The following is a 17,655-nucleotide window of genomic DNA, read 5'->3' as shown; positions in this document are numbered from 1 at the left end:
CGTTACTATCTGACCATACATTCCTTCCCCTCCTGTTGTACAGGCTGATCCAGGAAAAGGAACATGGATAAAATGGTGTTCATGGGGGAGACGCATCCCAACAAGGTCTTAGAGGGCCTAAACAGGCTTCGGCTCAACAATTTGTTGTGTGATGTGATTATATGCTGTGGAGGAAAGGAGTTCCCCTGCCATCGGAATGTACTAGCCTCCTTTAGTCCTTATTTTGAGGTAAATGCAAACCCTCAACTTTACATGTGAGCATTTATTAACCTGGCGTTGAAAACCACTTAAGCCCTATTTCTTTCTTTCTTTCTCGAGAAAAGAAAGAAAGACATACAGTAGCTGATCTACAAGCTCAGAATGTGTTGTGAGCTTGTAGATCTGCTACTTTTATTCAATTCTGCCTTGGCTATCATGTGAACTGAATATCATTTTATATCCAGTCAATTAATTGTTACGACTATGTAAAGAAAGGCCTAAACAATGAACACTGCAGGTCAACCTTTTTCAACCTGTACAGGCCATGTTTACAACTGGAATGATAGAGTCCAGAGAGCACAGGGTTAACCTCAATGAAGTGGAGGCTGAAGAGTTTGGCTCACTGGTGAACTATGCCTACACGTCAACGGTGGACATCTCCACGGCAAATGTGCAGGTATTTATCATCATAAGTTGTATAAACCTTATTCATTGTCTCCATTCTTACCTGCCTCTGTGCTTAAAAGAACATATCTTTTTTATTTGGTCTAGGCCCTGCTAGCAGCAGCAAACCTGTTAAATGTTACTGCTGTTAAAGAGGCCTGCTGTCGTTTCATGGAGCATTACAGCATGGATGAACAGAACTGTGTAGGGATTCACCTCTTTGCCGAGACCCACTCCTGTAAGCAACTGGAGCAACACAGCATGGATTACATCCTTGATCACTTCAGTGACATCTGTCAGCAGGTCAGTGATTGAGGGATCCTTACATTTACAAAGTTGTTTGTCTGTTGTAGGAGTGTAACAGTTAATTGAACTAATCTATTTAATCGTTTATAAAACTGAATCGATTTGAATGAAATGATCGATTTGCTAAAATAGCAGTCATGCCAGTATTGGAGAAAAAAAAAAAAAAAGGAAAAAATGCAAATGGCTGATCTACAAGCTCACAACGCAACCAATGTGAGCTTGGGTGTCCTTTGGGTCGTGGAAATGTTTTGGAACCCCAGAGCTAATCTACTGTATTTCTTCTGCCCCTAGGAAGAGTTCCTGTCAGTCTCTGTGGATAAACTGACAGAGATTCTGGCCAGTGACGATCTCAATGCGCCCAAGGAGGAGAGGGTGTTTGAGGCTGCCATGCTGTGGTTAAACAAGTGTCCTACCCGTAGGCAGAGCCTGGAAAAGGTCAGACTGGTTAAGACAAGCTTGAAGGGATGCTATCATGATGTGCATTTCAGTTAGCTGTTGATGGTTAATCATACACTATAAAATCATTAGTGTTAAAGAGTGTATACATGGAACCAAATGATACCCTAAGGGTCCATTTGGTTCTACTTATACACTCATGATGTATTTCTCGGGCAAGCATCAGCCAGATGTGGCCATGGTCCATGACTGCCATTACATCAACCTGATTCATAATATTCTGAAGTCACAATTGGCAAGATTGCCAGGGTGGCACTGGTTCAGGAGGTAGAGTCTTGGAATCGGAAGGTTCCCAGTTCGATCGCCGGCTCCTCCTGGCTGGCCCGAGGTGTCCTTGAGCAAGACATGGAACCGGAGCAGAATTCCATGTCTGTCCAGTACTGTGAATTTAATGGACACTGTACAGTCTTTGGAGAAAAGTGTTATATAAATGCACCATACCATTTTTACTATTTTGCTGTAAACTGCCTAAAAGGACAATTTCACCGCCACTGAAAATATACTGATCAGGTCTGATGATGAGGTTGATGCCATTATGATGCTAGATAACAACAAGGCATGTGGCGTTGATCACATCACAGCTTAACACCTCAAATATGCAAGCAATAACATCTGCCCTCTACTCATGTCTTTTACAAGTATGTTGGTTCATGGTGTCCCTCCAGAATCAATCACCTCTGTACAATACAATTAGTGCCTTTCCTTAAAGACAAGGCAGGTAAACTAAACAGCATTGATAACTAACTAATAGACCTATCGCTCTGACCAGTACGTTTTGAAATGTCTTGACTGCAGATAACCAGTTTGGATTTAAAAAGAAACACGGCACAGTTAAAGAAATGATTGTCAGCTACAGTAGCCGTAATTCCACTGTCTTCCTATGCTTTATCGATGCTTCTCGAGCTTTTGACAGGATTAACCATTACAAACTGTTTCAGAAGCTGCTTGATAGAGGCATACCTAAGCACATTGTGCGTATACTGGTGTTTTGGTACGCAAAACAGAAAATGCAGGTTAAATGGGGTTATGCTACATCTGCTATTCAAATAAGTGCAATACAGGCTGTCTTATAGGTAACACGATCATCAATCACCTTATGTACGCTGATCACCTGGTCGTTCTGAGTTCATACAGTGGAGGGTTACAGCAGCTATTGAAAGTGTGCTGAGATTATGGCAACGATTATCATGACATAATTATAATGCAAAAAAAGAGTAGTATCATGATAGTGAGAAGCCATGAGGACAAGAAAATGGCCTTCCCAGCCTTTCACTTACGTGACAGTCATCTCCCTGTGTGCCAGGAAATCAAGTACTGTGGTACCATGATGATAGAGATATCTCTAGACAGTGCCGCAAACTTTATGCCCAGGCTAATGTGCTGCTTTGCAGGTTCAGTATATATGTTCAGGTCCTGTCAAGTGTGCACTTTTTAAAGTATTCTGCACTCCCATGTATATATCAAGCCCCCAGAGTTGCTGAGAAACATTGAAGCCGCCACCCCAGTGGCCAAAGCTGGAACTGCAGGCGGGGAGAAATGCATGCACGAGCAAAACATACTGAGAGAGATTTATATATATATAAATATAAATATGTAAACATATTATACATACATACATATATGCATTTACATATAAATATGCATCTCGAGTGTATTTAATAAATATCTCGCGTTCAATCCTTGACACACAGGCTGCCATAGAACACAAAAAGGACACTAGTCATAACTCTGTGTGATTCAATAATTCTACTTCCGGCAGGCTTCCGGGTGCTTCAAAACGCCACTGAGCACATTCATTGAAATGATAGCTGGGGGCGGGGCAATCCGCCCTCTAGTTATATTATACCTCTATGGTATATATAGCTGTGGTGCACATACAAGAAAGGTTGCATGTGGAGGCTTAAAGTGGCCTACAATGATGCCCTGAGGATACTACTTAAGGTCCCTAGATGGCATAGTGCCAGTCACTTGTGTGTAACGTGTGGAATCCACACATGAGGCACTCTATAAGGCACTCTATGTATAGATTCATGTCTCACCTGGATGAGTTCCGGAACAGTATTATTGAGGATATAGACAATCTTGGGAAGAGCTGTCTCCGCTACTCGTCCAGGCTGCGTAAACACTGGAGAGTCAGCCTCTATTTATGATTTTATGTTTTATTTTTATTGTTTAATTTGTTGTGTGATGTTGATTTTGTATGTACTCTGTGGACCCCCTGTGTGTCTGGAATAAAGTTTGAATTTAATTAAATTGGCAGCAAAACGGGAAGAAAAGCCAATGGGCCCTATTTTCGCCGGTGACTTACCTATTATCCCTAAACTTCTTTGCCATTTTTGTTTTTTTTATTGTAAAGAATGGCAAAGAAGTTTAGGGATAATGGGTAAGGCACTGGTGAAAATAGGGCCCCATGTCTATAATGCATTATAAACATAATCATAACACATTTCAAAGCATTTTCTAATGAATGAAATGATACAAAACTAATGGTGCCCAAAGGGCGCAGTCCTAGATTTGATGGTGGTCATGTTTATTAAATATAAAGGTATAGGATACAACAAGTGGAGTATTCAAAATGTTTGAATCCTCGTCTCGTCTTGCAGCAGCTGTATAGATTTGAAGGCGATGTTTAATGTTGTTCACTTCACGCAATATCCAGTTGGACGAGTAAATAATTAGTGTTCTATTTGTTCTTCAAGGTTTTCAAGCTTATCCGTCTGCCTCTCATCAGTCCCTCCTACCTCCATGATGTGATTGAGTCTGTGGATGTGGTGAAGGAATCCCAGGGATGTCAGAGGCTCATCTCTGAGGCCAAGAACCAGCATCTCCTGCCCTCCTGCCACACAGCTCAACCACGTTCATCCACTGGTACCCTGCCTGCCTCACATATGCATGCCGTGGTGTCTGGTGCCCTGCCTCACATATGCATCCAGTGGTGTAAAGTAACTAAGTACTTTTACTCAAGTACTGTACTTAAGTACAATTTTGAAGTATTTTGACTTTACTGGAGCATTTCCAATTTGTTGTACTTTTACTTCTACTCCACTACATCTCAGAGGCACATTTTATACTTTTACTCCACTAAAATTATTTGAAAACTATTTACTTTGTAGATTTGGATTATTATTACAAAACATACGTTAACCACTTCAGCCCTATGCATTTGGGCCATTTGAAAATAGCCGATCTACAAGCAAATTTACAAAAGATTTGAAATGGGACATTCTGCATAATGAGTACTTTATACTTTTGGTTCTTTGAGCACATTTTGATGCCAACACTTTTGTACTTCTAATCAAGTAAATTTTTTATTCTGGACTTGGTACTTGTAAGAGAGTATTTCTACATTGCAGTATTGATACTTTTACTTGTAGAATGTGAGTACTTTTTCCACCACTGCATGCATGCATTTAGTTGACTATAACTTTCAAATGTATACCATACCAATCTTAATCCTCGATTCATTCATTGACTGCTAATTCTTGCTATAGTAACATTTCACATTCTCACACACATTACACTGCTGTCAGTACTTGTCCTGATGTCCTCATGCCCATACCTGGTGATGTAAGTAAAATAAATAAAAATGATTTCATGTTCTCTCTGCATGTGAAGTGATACTGATAGTGGGCGGACAGGTGAGCACAGAGGCGATTGGCATCGTTGAAAGCTTTGATCCCCTGACCAATCAAAGGAAGATCCTGGCACCTCTACCCAAACCTCTACTCTCTCATGGTCTGGTTGTGTTAGGTAAGGAATACCATTGATTGATTGATTGAAATTTGTATTAGGCAAAAGAATGTAAAACAACACAGTTAGATTTATAATACCTTTGTCTAAAAGGTCCGACCAAAAAAGTCCTTGCGGACTTGTTTCCGTTGGGGTCCTTGACCATCAGAGTCAATCTTGCGCAGCCAGGTGATCAGAGATCTCCACCCGGAGATCTGGGGACATCTAAATTCAATGTATGGGCTAGAACTGAGTGGAAACAGTAGGGAAATTTAAAAACAAACTCCGTTTCAAAGTCAATGTCTTATTGGGACGGTATCAGGATTGTATGTAGCCCACTTTGCAGCTTACAGTATGTCACATCATGCTGGACCTATTTTGGGGAATTTCTGTTGATTTAGTTTTGGCTTGATAAGTACACCATCACAACATAATTATACAGGCAAATAAATAATGTTTTATTAATGTATGTGGTGACATCACATTGGGTATCAGTGAAGACCTTTCAAGTTGTAGATGCATACAATCTTTAATGGTTATGTATCTTGAGCTGTGAAAATCTTTCACTCTCAAAGGTTTTTAATCTTAATCTGTCTCTTCTCCCACCATAGGCACTAAGGTGTATTTGGCTGGGGGAGATTTTTATGATGATTCAGACAGTAATGCCAGTAATGAGATGTGGCGTTATGACCCTCCCCATGACTCATGGTTGCAGATGGCTTCCATGAATGAGGCACGCAGTGGCTTGGGTAATATTGTCAAATTAGGACATTCAATTTTGTTTTGGAGTAAGAGCTATAGGTTGTTGCCTTGGTTACCCACCCAAGGAGAGGCCAAGGTCTGATCAGGTTTGTTTTCTTTCTTTTCTCTCGTTTAACCCCACATGGTCCTTAGGCTTGGTGACGGTGGGTGGATATGTGTTTGCACTGGGTGGCTTTCAGAACGACGACTATGTGGACTCACTGGATCGCTACGACCCTAACACCAACACCTGGCAGCTTGTGGAGTCTTTCGGCGAACATCCCTCTGGCTCTTTTTTTGTTGCACTAGATGGACTGATCTACTTTATTGGTTTGGACGAATATGGCAGTTTTCCAAGCAAGGTGGTAAAGTACAACCCTGAAACATCTGTATGGAAAGACGTTGCTCCTATGCAGGTTCCTTGTCGTACTTCAACTGCCTGTACACTTAAAGGAAAGATCTACGTTATAGGTATATCTTAGTTTCATAAAATAACTGGCTTCAATATCACATAAGTCCGGGCACTTTATAGAGCCCAATAAAAGTGAGTCACTATCCCTTTATTTCCTGTTCATTATCTAGGTGGTACGCATTTAATTGATAACTCAACCATGGACAAGGTGGAGTGTTACAACCCTAAGACAAACCAGTGGACAATGTGTGCCCCCACGAAAAAGCGACGCTGGGACCCTGGCGTGGCTGTGGTTGGTGGAATGATCTACGTAATAGGAGGGGAGGAAGACGGGTAAGAGGCTGTTGCTCCATGAATGCCTGGAAAAAGGTGGCTGCATTTCACACCAGACATTTCTCTCATGGCTGTTGGTCTGTCTTCATATAGGTCTCAATGTACCATCGAGCGTTATTGTGAGCAGACGGACACGTGGGAAATTGTGGAGCATATGGGCACTGGTCGCAAAGCTTTCGGCTGTGTGGCTCTCAGGGTGCGGAAGGATTTACATGCACAGGTACAGTAGTTGACGTTGGTTCACAGTAGAATCCTGCGTGTTAATTCAACTTTGGGAGTGTACAAATGTACTACTGTATGTATGGTCATTGGTCACGTACGTATGTGACACAAGGAACGGTGGACTGTAGTTAATGTAGTTTTATGTATTTGTCCTTGTCCCCCTAAAGGCTGCAGATGACCGATGAACACACCAGCAGACAGGCGGGCACTGCTAACTAAGCCCCTCCTACCTCAGTGATGGCCGTCCTCAGACCACGCCCCTTATACTAGCACAGCCTTGTTGTTTTTTGTTTGTTTTTGGTATAGTCCTATGTATGTTTGATGATGGACCATCCATAATACATACCGGCTTGTATTTATTTATTGTTAAATACGTAGGGTATTTTCCTGGAAAAGTTTTATAGTCTATGTATGATATTTTGTGCTGTGCTATGAAGCCCAGGCCTTTTGCTTTTACACACAGGTCCTGGCGGTTATTTAGAGTTGTTATATAAATAATACAATAAAATATAAACTGATAAAAGGTGTCTATGTAGGTTTTTTTCTTTTTTTTTAATAAAATATATGTACTGTAAGTCTTAGGGTGGAGTCTTTATAACAGTTATAGTAAAAAAAGAATTGGTCATTTTATTGTCTACTCAGGCTTTTGTGAGCCCCCCAGACAGTTTTTAAGTAGCTTGATTCAGTATTTAGATATATGATATTCATCGTATCAGACACGCCCCCTTCCTATACAAACCCATAATAACTTCAAACTCCATTTTTAACATGTTAGATTCATCCAAAACACCCGTCCTTGTTTCTGGTGACTCATCCTGCAATCCTAATACGTGAGGGGGCCGTGTTTTTTCGATTACTTTTTTTTTTTTTTTTTTTTTATTGTATTGATTTTTTTTTTCATTTTCCAAAGAAAATATTTAAAAAATAAATGAAAAAAACACGGTCTCCTCGCGTATTAGAAGGACAATATCAGTCACCAGAACCAAGGACGTGTGTTTCCGATGAATCTAACATGGTTAAAATGGAGTTTGAAGTTACACTGGGTCTGTGTCTGATAAAATGAATATCAAATATCTAAATACTGAATCAAGCAACTTAAAAACGGTCCGGGGTGCTCCCAAAAGCCTGAGTAGACGATAAAATGACACAACGTTTTTTTGAAAGTGAAATATCCCTTTGAATAAACAGAGTATTTCACAGTATAGATAGGGGTCCCAAAGTTTAAAAATATTGTAGTGTAATTCATATCAAACTGGGGTAAAACAGTTACTGCCATGCATGAGCTCTCAATGGTGACACTGCATGGGATTGTTTATCTTGGAATATTATAAAATAAGATAATATATAGCTCTATGAATATAACATAATGCAATATAAGATAATAAATTAATCTATGAATATAACATGATAGAAAACAATATATAGCTATATCAGTAGTTCTCAACCTTTTCAGGTCGCAACCCCCCAAAAGAATCATATTTGAACTGGGACATAACATTTAGTTTGACCCGGTTCCACAGATAAATATTGTGAAAATAGCCTATCTACAAACTTGTTGTGAGCTTGTAGATCAGCTATTTCTGCATCTTTCTTAGATTATTTGACTATTTTGCCAATGTTTAATGACCAGTTTTATAGTACAGTTTGTTGATTACTTTTGATCTAATAATTTTTTATTTATTTATTTTCATTTCATTTATTTTTTTCTAGGTATTAAAAAGTTCTAAAATTGTCACTTTACTGTCACCTGGGGTCTGGGGACACCCCCAAAATCATTGGGGACCCACAGGTTGAGAACCACTGATATATATAACAGGATCTTTGTATCCATTCTGCTCCTGTCATAGAGTTAAAAGGCTCCTGTACACATAATCCGGGTTCGTTGACGACGTGCTGACGTGACGTCACGGTAAACGTGTTTCCTGTTTTGGTTCCATTCGCGCGTAGTTCACTTTGCAGCCAAAGCAAGGCAGCAAACTATAATCTTCTACATTGTTGCCATAAAGCTAAAACAAGGGAAGAACTAAAGAGTATTCTGTCTCCTTGTTGTAGTGGCCCTCTTGTTAATCCCGCCATCCGTTTATTTAGCCAAACTTTTTTTCTTTTAGGTTGTGTTGTTTGAGTGTGATTAGCCTAGCCGTTAGCTCAGCGGCTGCTTATGAGCTCCATGCCGGGGGATGAGTGAGTGAACCCAGACTTGTGAAGACAACCATTACTACAGGCAAGGTGAGAATGAGAACGAAACGAAGTGCCAGATGAGCGTATATAGATGTTCCCTTCCATAGATTGTCACTGTAGCACGGCAAGGAGTCTCAGTCTGGCAACAGCTTTGCTGGCCTGGGTCTGCTGCTCCTTGCCTAGCCATGGTTATTATGGATGAACTTCAACCTGGTGTTTGCACTTTCTCCCTTTTGGGCCCGTACATCTACATAAATGTTCAGATTTCAAAAATAATGTTTTTTACCCCAAGGTCACGGATGTTACAATTATGTACGGGTACTCGGAGGTACCCGTATCTTCCGTATTGTTAAATTAAAAGCATTTTAATCCGATCGGTGGCCATTTCTCCGTTTTTTCGCTATATGATTTTAACTACGCGCCCCTATCGGTTGGGAGGTGTACTGCACTCCTACACATTACAACTCAATGAGAAAATGGCCACCGATCGGATTAAAATGCTTTTTATTGAACAATACGGAAGGATACGGGTACTTTTGAGGGCCCGTACATAATTGTAACATCCTTGGCCATGGGGTAAGCACTTTATATTTGAAATCTGAACGTTTATGTAGATGTACGGACCAAAAAATGAGAATGTGCAAACACCAGGTTGAAGTTAATCCATGACGGATGTGAACCATTGTTACGGCCTGCCATGTGTTTAAATCAATGCCACCCGTTTATATTTTATAATATTGCGCCGTTGAGCCATCAGTCTCTCTCTCGCGCTGTCTCTCTGATGATACGTTTAGATGGCCAATCTCAACATCACAGTCTCACATTACATGTTTAAATTTTACTTTTATCAAGTCAGAAGGCAAGGGACATGGCGTCTTCATTTTCAAGACTGCTTAACTAACAGCACCCTCTAGCGACTGTATCTGTATGGCATCCGGCAGTTCTTGGCTGGGGTTTTTCAATAATAACGTTGCTGCCAGCTTTGTGGTAGTCAGTGATGGAAGTACTCACATGTTTTACTTAAGCAAAAGTATCAATACTGCAATGAAGATATACTCTGTTACAAGTAGAAGTCCCTATACTCAAAGTACTCATTGTGTAGAATGTCCCATTTCACAAGTTCAAAATCTTTTGAAAATAGTCGATATGGTGACGCATTGTGAGCTTGTAGATCTGCTATTTTCAAATGGTTGTGTGTTTATATATATATACACACACACACACACACACACACACACACACACACACACACACACACACACACACAGGGGTTAGTGTGTGTTTTGTAATAATAATCAAAATCTTTAAAGTAACTAAAGTTTTAGTATAATTGTAGTGGAGTGAAGGTACAATATTTTCCTCTGAGATGTAGTGGAATAGAAGTAAAAGTTTTGAAAATTGTAAATGCTGAAGAAAGTAAAAACAATACCTCAAAATTGTCTCTAAGTCTAATTTACACCACTGGCGATGGTAAAGGAGCAGAACTTGTTTTTTTTGGGGTGTGTCCTCTCTACAAGTAGAGCAAAATGACTGTTCTGGCAAACCCTTGTTCTTCTGGTAACATGCTCCAGTGTCTTATAATGTGTTTGCATCCATATGATGCTGTCATTTCTCTCCATGAGTATTCTGTTCATTAAAGGAAACGTGCAAACAGCTGTTACTATCTGACCATTTATTCTTTCCCCTCCTGTTGTACAGGCTGGTCCAGCAAAAAGAACATGGATAAAACCGTGTTCACGGAGGAGACTCATCCCAACGCGGTCTTAGAGGGCCTAAACAGGCTTCGGCTCAACAATTCATTCTGTGATGTGATTATCTGCTGTGGAGGAAAGGAGTTCCCCTGCCATCGGAATATACTAGCCTCCTTTAGTACTTATTTTGAGGTAAATGTAGACCCTCAACGTTCCATGTGAACATTTATTGACTTGGTGTTTGTTTAAATGTCTTCTGATTCCCATCTACAAGCTCACAATGCGTTGTGAGCTCGTAGAGCTGCTGCTTTTTGAAAAATGTTATTCGATTTTTGCAGCATTATACCTAATAAGGAGCCCAAAATAGGGATGTCAGGGTTAAAGTTGTTGCAATGGCTTGCCTGTGAAACGGATATCATGCTATATCCAGTCAATTAATTGTTGCCACTGTGTAAATAAGAAAGGCCTAAACAATGAACACTGCAGGCCAACCATTAACCCTTTCAACCTGCACAGGCCATGTTTACAACTGGAATGATGGAGTCCAGAGAGGAAAGGGTTAACATCAATGACGTGGCGCCTGAAGAGCTTGGCATGCTGGTGAACTATGCCTACACTTCAACGGTGGAAGTGTCCACAGTAAATGTGCAGGTATTTATCATCATAAAACGTATTCATCATCTCCACTTTTTGATCCACCTCTGTGCTAAAAAAAAAAAACACTATTTATATGGTCTAGGCCCTGCTAGCAGCAGCAAACCTGTTTAATGTTACTGGTGTGAAAGAGGCCTGCAGTCGTTTCCTGGTGCTTCGCATCATTGATGAACAGAACTGTGTAGGGATTCACCTCTTTGCTGAGATCCACTCCTGTAAGACACTGGAGCAACACAGCATGGATTACATCCTTGATCACTTCAGTGACGTCTGTCAGCAGGTCAGTGATCCTTACATTTACCAACTTGTTTGACTGTTGAAAGAGTCAATCAAAGTATTAAACTAATCAATTTCATATCATTAAAAAAAGATTTATTTTAATGCATATAAAAACTAAAGTGAAAGTATCAGATAAACAAGGTCACACTGTGTGAGCTTTGTGGCCCTTGGTGTGGAAATGTTTGGGAACCCCTGAGCTAATCTACTGTATTTGTTCCGCCACTAGGAAGAGTTCCTGTCTCTCTCTGTGGATAAACTGACAGAGATTCTGGCCAGTGACGATCTCAATGCGCCCAAGGAGGAGGTGGTGTTTGAGGCCGCCATGTCGTGGTTAAACAAGTGCCCTACCCGTAGGCAGAGCTTGGAAAAGGTCAGTCCCTTCTCTGTGTTTCACCCGAAGTTTAAGAAGTCAAATCAATGTGACTGGCTAAGACGAGCTTAAAGGGGATGTGCATTTCAGTTAACTGTTGATGGTTAATCATAACAAAATCATTAGTGTTAAGAAGCAAATGATCCCGTAAGGGTCTATTTGGTTCTACTTATACACTCATGATGTATTTCTTGGGCAAGCACCGGCCAGATGTGACCATGGTCCATCAAGCTGATTCATAATAATTCTAATATAAAAAATGCAAAGATTGCCAGGGCTGCTCTGGCTCAGGAGGTAGTGCGACCGTCTTGGAATTGGGAGGTTCCCAGTTCGATTCCTCAGCTCCTCCTGGCTGGTCGAGGTGTCCTTGAGCAAGACATGGATCCCCTACCTGTGCCAGATGAGACGATGCCCTGCATGTTTGCTTTTCTGCCATCGCTGTGTGAATGTAATGCACGTTTTAAAGCTCTTTGAGAGAAGGGTTATATTTACTATTTTTATTATTTTGCCGTAAACTGCCTAGAAGGACAATGTCACCACCACTGAGTGGCAGCAAAAAAAAACAGGAAGAAAGGGATGTAGTATTTTATGTATTTAATGTTGAGTGTTATGATAATGTCCCTGACCAAATCACAACACTGCATTTTGCAGGTTAATGTAAACCTTTTCTAGCTGTCTAATCAGGGACTAGGTTAGACCTTGAGGACCAGGTGGGTGACATTCACTAGTAACCCTGTTAGGATAGAAAACCAACAGGGGAGCTCGAGGACCAGGGGTTGATGAACACTCTGTAACACTTCCTATGAAGCCCATGTCTATAATGTATTATGAACATACTTATAATGCATTATAATCAGCTTGTAACACTGTGTAATTATAGTTATAAACACTCATAATGCCTTACAACAATAATTATAACATTAATTATAAACATTTTATAATGTGACATTTATAAAAAAAAATATGAACTACTTAAACCCTCTCATCTTATTACACAACTACACTTACACTAGGCTTTTTTCCTTTTTGTTCTGCAAAAATAGCCGATTTACAAGCGTGTTTTGAGCTTGTTGATTTGCTATCTTTAGTGAACGTTACCCCCAAATAGGCTTTCTGCTGTTCAAGTGATTAAAATGTTAAATCTGAAGGTATAGGATACAAATGTTTGAATGCTCATCTTGTCTTGCAGCAGCTGTAGAGATTTGACAGCAATGTTTAATGTTGTTTACGCAACGTCCAGTTGGACTAGTAAGTAATTAGTGTTCTATTTGTTATTTCAGGTTTTCAAGGTTATCCGTCTGCCTCTCATCAGTCCCTCCTACCTCCATGATGTGATTGAGTCTGTGGATGTGGTGAAGGAATCCCAGGGATGTCAGACGCTCGTCTCTGAGGCCAAGAACCAGCATCTCCTGCCCTCCTGCCACACAGCTCAACCACGTTCATCCACTGGTACCCTGCCTGCCTCACACATGCATGCATCTTGCAACTGATAGTGGAGAAAAAATATATCACAGTTTTTCTAGTTGGGATTGCCTAGACAAATGCCTCTAATGTACAAAAATACATGGCAATAAAAGTACAGATTGTTTTTCTTCGGTGTGGCATTTTTCAAGATGTTTAGTTTGCTATTTGGGCTGCATAATCATTATTGCATTATTTATTCATTACTGCATCCTTCTGTCATTTGATTGGATAATTCAGGCTTTGATTCAGATTTTTGCCTTTTTATACCTAGTTTTTGTTAACTGTAACTTACTAATGTATACCAGTTTCATTCTCAATTCATTCATTGACATACTTTGTGCCATAACATTTCACGTGCTCACTCTTTAATTTGCTATGATAACGTGGCCTCATGCACATATAATACCTGGTGCTGTGTTTATGTTCTACCCTCTCTGTATGTGAAGTGATACTGATGGTGGGGGGACGGAATGACTATGGCTTTGATATGGACGACGTTGACTGCTTTGACCCCCTGACCAAACGATGGGGAACCTTCGAACATCTGCCCGAATCTGTCATTTCTCTTGGTCTGGTTGTGTTGGGTAAGTAGTGCCATCAGAGTTAATCTCACGTAGTCAGGCTATCAGAGATCTCCACCTGGAGACGTCTAAATCCAATGTAGTGGGTGGAAATGCATCTAGAACCAATGCTAAGTCTTTAGGAATTCCTACTGATTTTCAAATCAGTTTGTTAGCGGACACTTTTTTCTCCGGTTTTACAAGACTGTTGACTTCTGTGTTGCCGACTTCTGTAAGTACAGGGATAAGTGATGGAGTTCCTCAATTTTTATTGATAATGAGCATCTTATCGATCCTGCTTATATTGATCCGGGCATTTATCGAGCCCACCATTGTGTTTTTTTTTGTGGAAAGACGTGAGATGACAAATTCTAAATATCCATTAAAATGAGCCAATACAATTCCACTTCCTTGTGTCCCCGGGCAATGCTGGTTGGCAGGTATCAATACACTTTTAGACCGACATGTTTTTGCCAGTGCGGGTGGTTACATTTATTTCTTGACTGCCTCTTGTTTTGATTGTTTAGACATGACGTCATGGGCTGCTATAACCCTCTCGACAAGCCCAAAGCTTATTGATACTCGGGTCTCGATAAATTCAGAACCGGGTTGGACCCGGACCCGGTTTTCAAGCTCCAATTTATGAGCTTTACGAGCTCCAATTTATGAACTTTTTATTAAATAGTATGGGTATGTGGCGACATCATTTTAGGTATCAGTGAAGACCTTTCAAGTTGTTTATGCATAGTATCTTTAATGGCAATGTATCTTGAGCACTGAAAATCTTCATGCCTTGAAAATCAAGCTATAACTTGTCTCTTTATCCCACCATAGGCTCTACAGTGTATATGGCTGGAGCCGTAACCTTTGCATCCTGTGCCAGCATCTGGCGTTATGACCCTTCCCACGACTCATGGTTGAAGATGGCATCCATGATTGAGGGTCGTAATGGCTTGGGTAATATTGTAAAATTATGTGTTCAATTTTGTTTTGGAGTAAAGGGCATATAGGTTTTTGCCTTCTGCATATTACCAATCAGTTCTAACGATCTTCGATTTGTTTTTCCTTGTACAACCCCACATGGTCTATATAGGCTTTGTGGCACTGGGTGGATATGTGTATGCAGTGGGTGGCTTTCTGCACAATAAGCCTATGACCTCAGTGGAGCGATACGACCCCTACACCGACACCTGGCAGCTCATGCAGTCTATCGGCATGCCAGAATATACCACAAACATTTCTGTGGTCACACTTGATGGACTGATCTACGTTATTGGTATGGAACAGGTCTTCCGTCAGCCTGTTTGGTTTCATGGGGTTTATTTCAATGCATGTAAAGCATGATGGTTAACTGAAATTGTCCAAAGACTTAGTTATTATTATTGTCTCCGCCAGGCCGGACGGCTGAAGGCTGGAAACTATGTTTTCGCCCCTGTTTTTCCGTCCGTCAGTCTGTGTGTTTGTCTGTGAACAGAACTCTCCGGCACTGATGGGGCGAAACTGTGCAATCACAATCCCTGTAAGGCAAAAATAATTAACCTCCACCCAGATTTCAAATTGGCCTGTTATAGCGCCACCATGAGGCAGATTTTTGCAAAACACATCTTTTGCTACTACTCCTACAGATTCAGTCCAAATCTGTGTGATCAAGACTTGTCTGTCAGATTTATCTTATTCCATTCTGATTGCTATGATTGGCTTCCATAGTTTGTGTAGGCAACCCGGCCTGGCAGAGACCAGTGCTCCAAAGAGCACACTTTTCTAGTTACATATTCATACTTCTCGCGTTGACAATGAATAATGTTTTGTCATGTGTCTTCCTGGGGCCTAGGTGGCACTGTTTGCCATCGCAAGGTGCACACGTACAACCCTGAAACCTCTGTATGGACAGAAGTTGCGCCTATGCAGGGTGGTTGTCGTGGTCCAACTGCCTGCACACTCAAAGGAAAGATCTACGCTATAGGTATCATACCTGTTCTTAATGGCTCTCGGTTTCATAATAAACAGATCTAAACTTCACTGTAGTTTAAGAACATAATAGAGCTCACTAACAGTCATTTTAATTCCTGTTTGGTTATCTACATGCAGGCGGTCGGCATCTTTCGGATAGCGACCTGGACAAGGTTGTGTGTTACAACCCAAAGACAAACGAGTGGACCATGTGTGCCCGCATGAAAAGGCCACACTGCCGGCCTTCCGTGGCTGTGGTTAATGGAAAGATCTATGTACTCGGAGGGGAGACAACTAGTGACTAGTAAGAAGCTGCTGCTCCATGAAAAAAAGTTACAGCTTTTTCCACACCAGACCATTTCTCTCATGGCTGTTGTTCTCTCTTCTTATAGTGCTGAACGTACCATCGAGCGGTATTGTGAGCAGACGGACACGTGGGAAATCGTAGGGGAGATGCCCCCTAGACGCCACCTGCTCAGCTGTGTGGCTCTCAGGTCAGCTGTGTGGCCCTCGCACAGGTAGGTGACGTTGGTACACAGTAAAATCCTGCGTGTAAATTTAACTCTTAGTGTACAAATATACTGTATGTGGACACAAGGAATGGTGGACTGTAGTTAATGTAGTTTTATGTATTTGTCCTTGTCCCCCTAAAGGCTGCAGATGACCGATGTCCTACCTCAGTGATGACCGTCCTCAGACCACGCCCCTTATACTAGCACAGCCTTGTTTTGTTTTTTATAAATTCCTAGTATGCCTGATGATGTACCATCCATAATAAATACCGGCTTGTATTGATTTATTGTTACTGAGGGTATTTTCCTGGAAAATGTTACTGTCTATGTATGATATTTTGTGCTGTGCTATGAAGCCCAGGCCTTTTGCTTTACACACAGGTCCTGGTAGTTATCTAAAGCACTGTTTCCCAAACACTGGGTCGGGACCAAGGGGCCAGCTTGAGAGTTGTACATTGAGCCTAATACGGAAGAGACAGTTCATATGAATGCCCCTGCTGGTGTCACAAAGAATATTCTCTCAATGCAAGCGGATGGGTTTTTGACGAACTTTAGACTTGATTTTCTTACCTTAATAAACATTGTCATAAATACTATATGCTTCCAGTCGCTGGTTCTCCTTTCAATCCTCACGATATGCGTTTTGGTAAATTATGGTCCCATTTATTTTAAAATTGACGATAAAGTAGGTTCTGCTCTAGGATGGGCAGGATGATTTGATTGACAAGCTACGTAGGGATTTATTTCCGGTTCCTATTCCCGGTTGCTGTTTTGTATATATTAAGATGGCGGATTTCAAATTCCTGAACTATTGGCTTCATTTTCGGTCTGTAGAAACCAGGGGTGTGGCTTAGTACATTGTTTTTACAGTCTATGGTCGGGACCCATTCGTGGCTCGCAGACACATTTTTTTTTTGGTTCACGAGAAAATATCCTTACATGAAAATATTTATATATTGTTTCAGAAGAATTTCAAGAAATTTAGAGAACCAATAAATAATAAAATCTACATTTTTCAAAACCATGTCATAAATAAATACAGAAATCAAATAAATAACAAATTAAAACTAAAAAGAGAATTGTGAAAATATCAGATGTACAAGCTCACAACGTGGCACGAAGAGACACATTGTGAGCTTGTAGATCTGCCTTTTTC

General features: G+C 40.7%; 1 protein-coding gene across 3 annotated transcripts in view; it reads left to right on the top strand.

The window, feature by feature from the left end:
- The window catches only part of LOC308098714 (kelch-like protein 24), a 30,200-nt gene extending 13,192 nt beyond the window's left edge, over positions 1-17,008 (top strand). The window contains exons 1-13 of one of the 3 annotated variants that reach the window (XM_080447133.1): positions 8,785-9,067; positions 10,718-10,902; positions 11,227-11,361; positions 11,450-11,644; positions 11,870-12,013; positions 13,294-13,462; positions 13,924-14,061; positions 14,872-14,994; positions 15,131-15,313; positions 15,869-16,000; positions 16,126-16,291; positions 16,380-16,505; positions 16,641-17,008. In XM_080447133.1, the coding sequence (XP_080303259.1) occupies positions 10,738-10,902; positions 11,227-11,361; positions 11,450-11,644; positions 11,870-12,013; positions 13,294-13,462; positions 13,924-14,061; positions 14,872-14,994; positions 15,131-15,313; positions 15,869-16,000; positions 16,126-16,291; positions 16,380-16,505; positions 16,641-16,671 (1,707 nt within the window). In that variant the 5' untranslated portion in view covers positions 8,785-9,067; positions 10,718-10,737 and the 3' untranslated portion in view covers positions 16,672-17,008. Of the gene's footprint in view, positions 1-8,784; positions 9,068-10,717; positions 10,903-11,226; positions 11,362-11,449; positions 11,645-11,869; positions 12,014-13,293; positions 13,463-13,923; positions 14,062-14,871; positions 14,995-15,130; positions 15,314-15,868; positions 16,001-16,125; positions 16,292-16,379; positions 16,506-16,640 lie in introns of those variants that run through there. The other 2 variants (XM_080447132.1, XM_080447134.1) reach the window with 2 other exon arrangements.
- Positions 17,009-17,655: the final 647 nt, after the last annotated feature.

This window comes from Gymnoscopelus braueri (genome assembly GCF_963280865.1).
Source record: "Gymnoscopelus braueri genome assembly, chromosome: 2".
Lineage (NCBI taxonomy): Eukaryota > Metazoa > Chordata > Actinopteri > Myctophiformes > Myctophidae > Gymnoscopelus > Gymnoscopelus braueri.
Note: the sequence above shows the minus strand (reverse complement) of the source record. Positions and strands in the feature narration are given on the sequence as shown.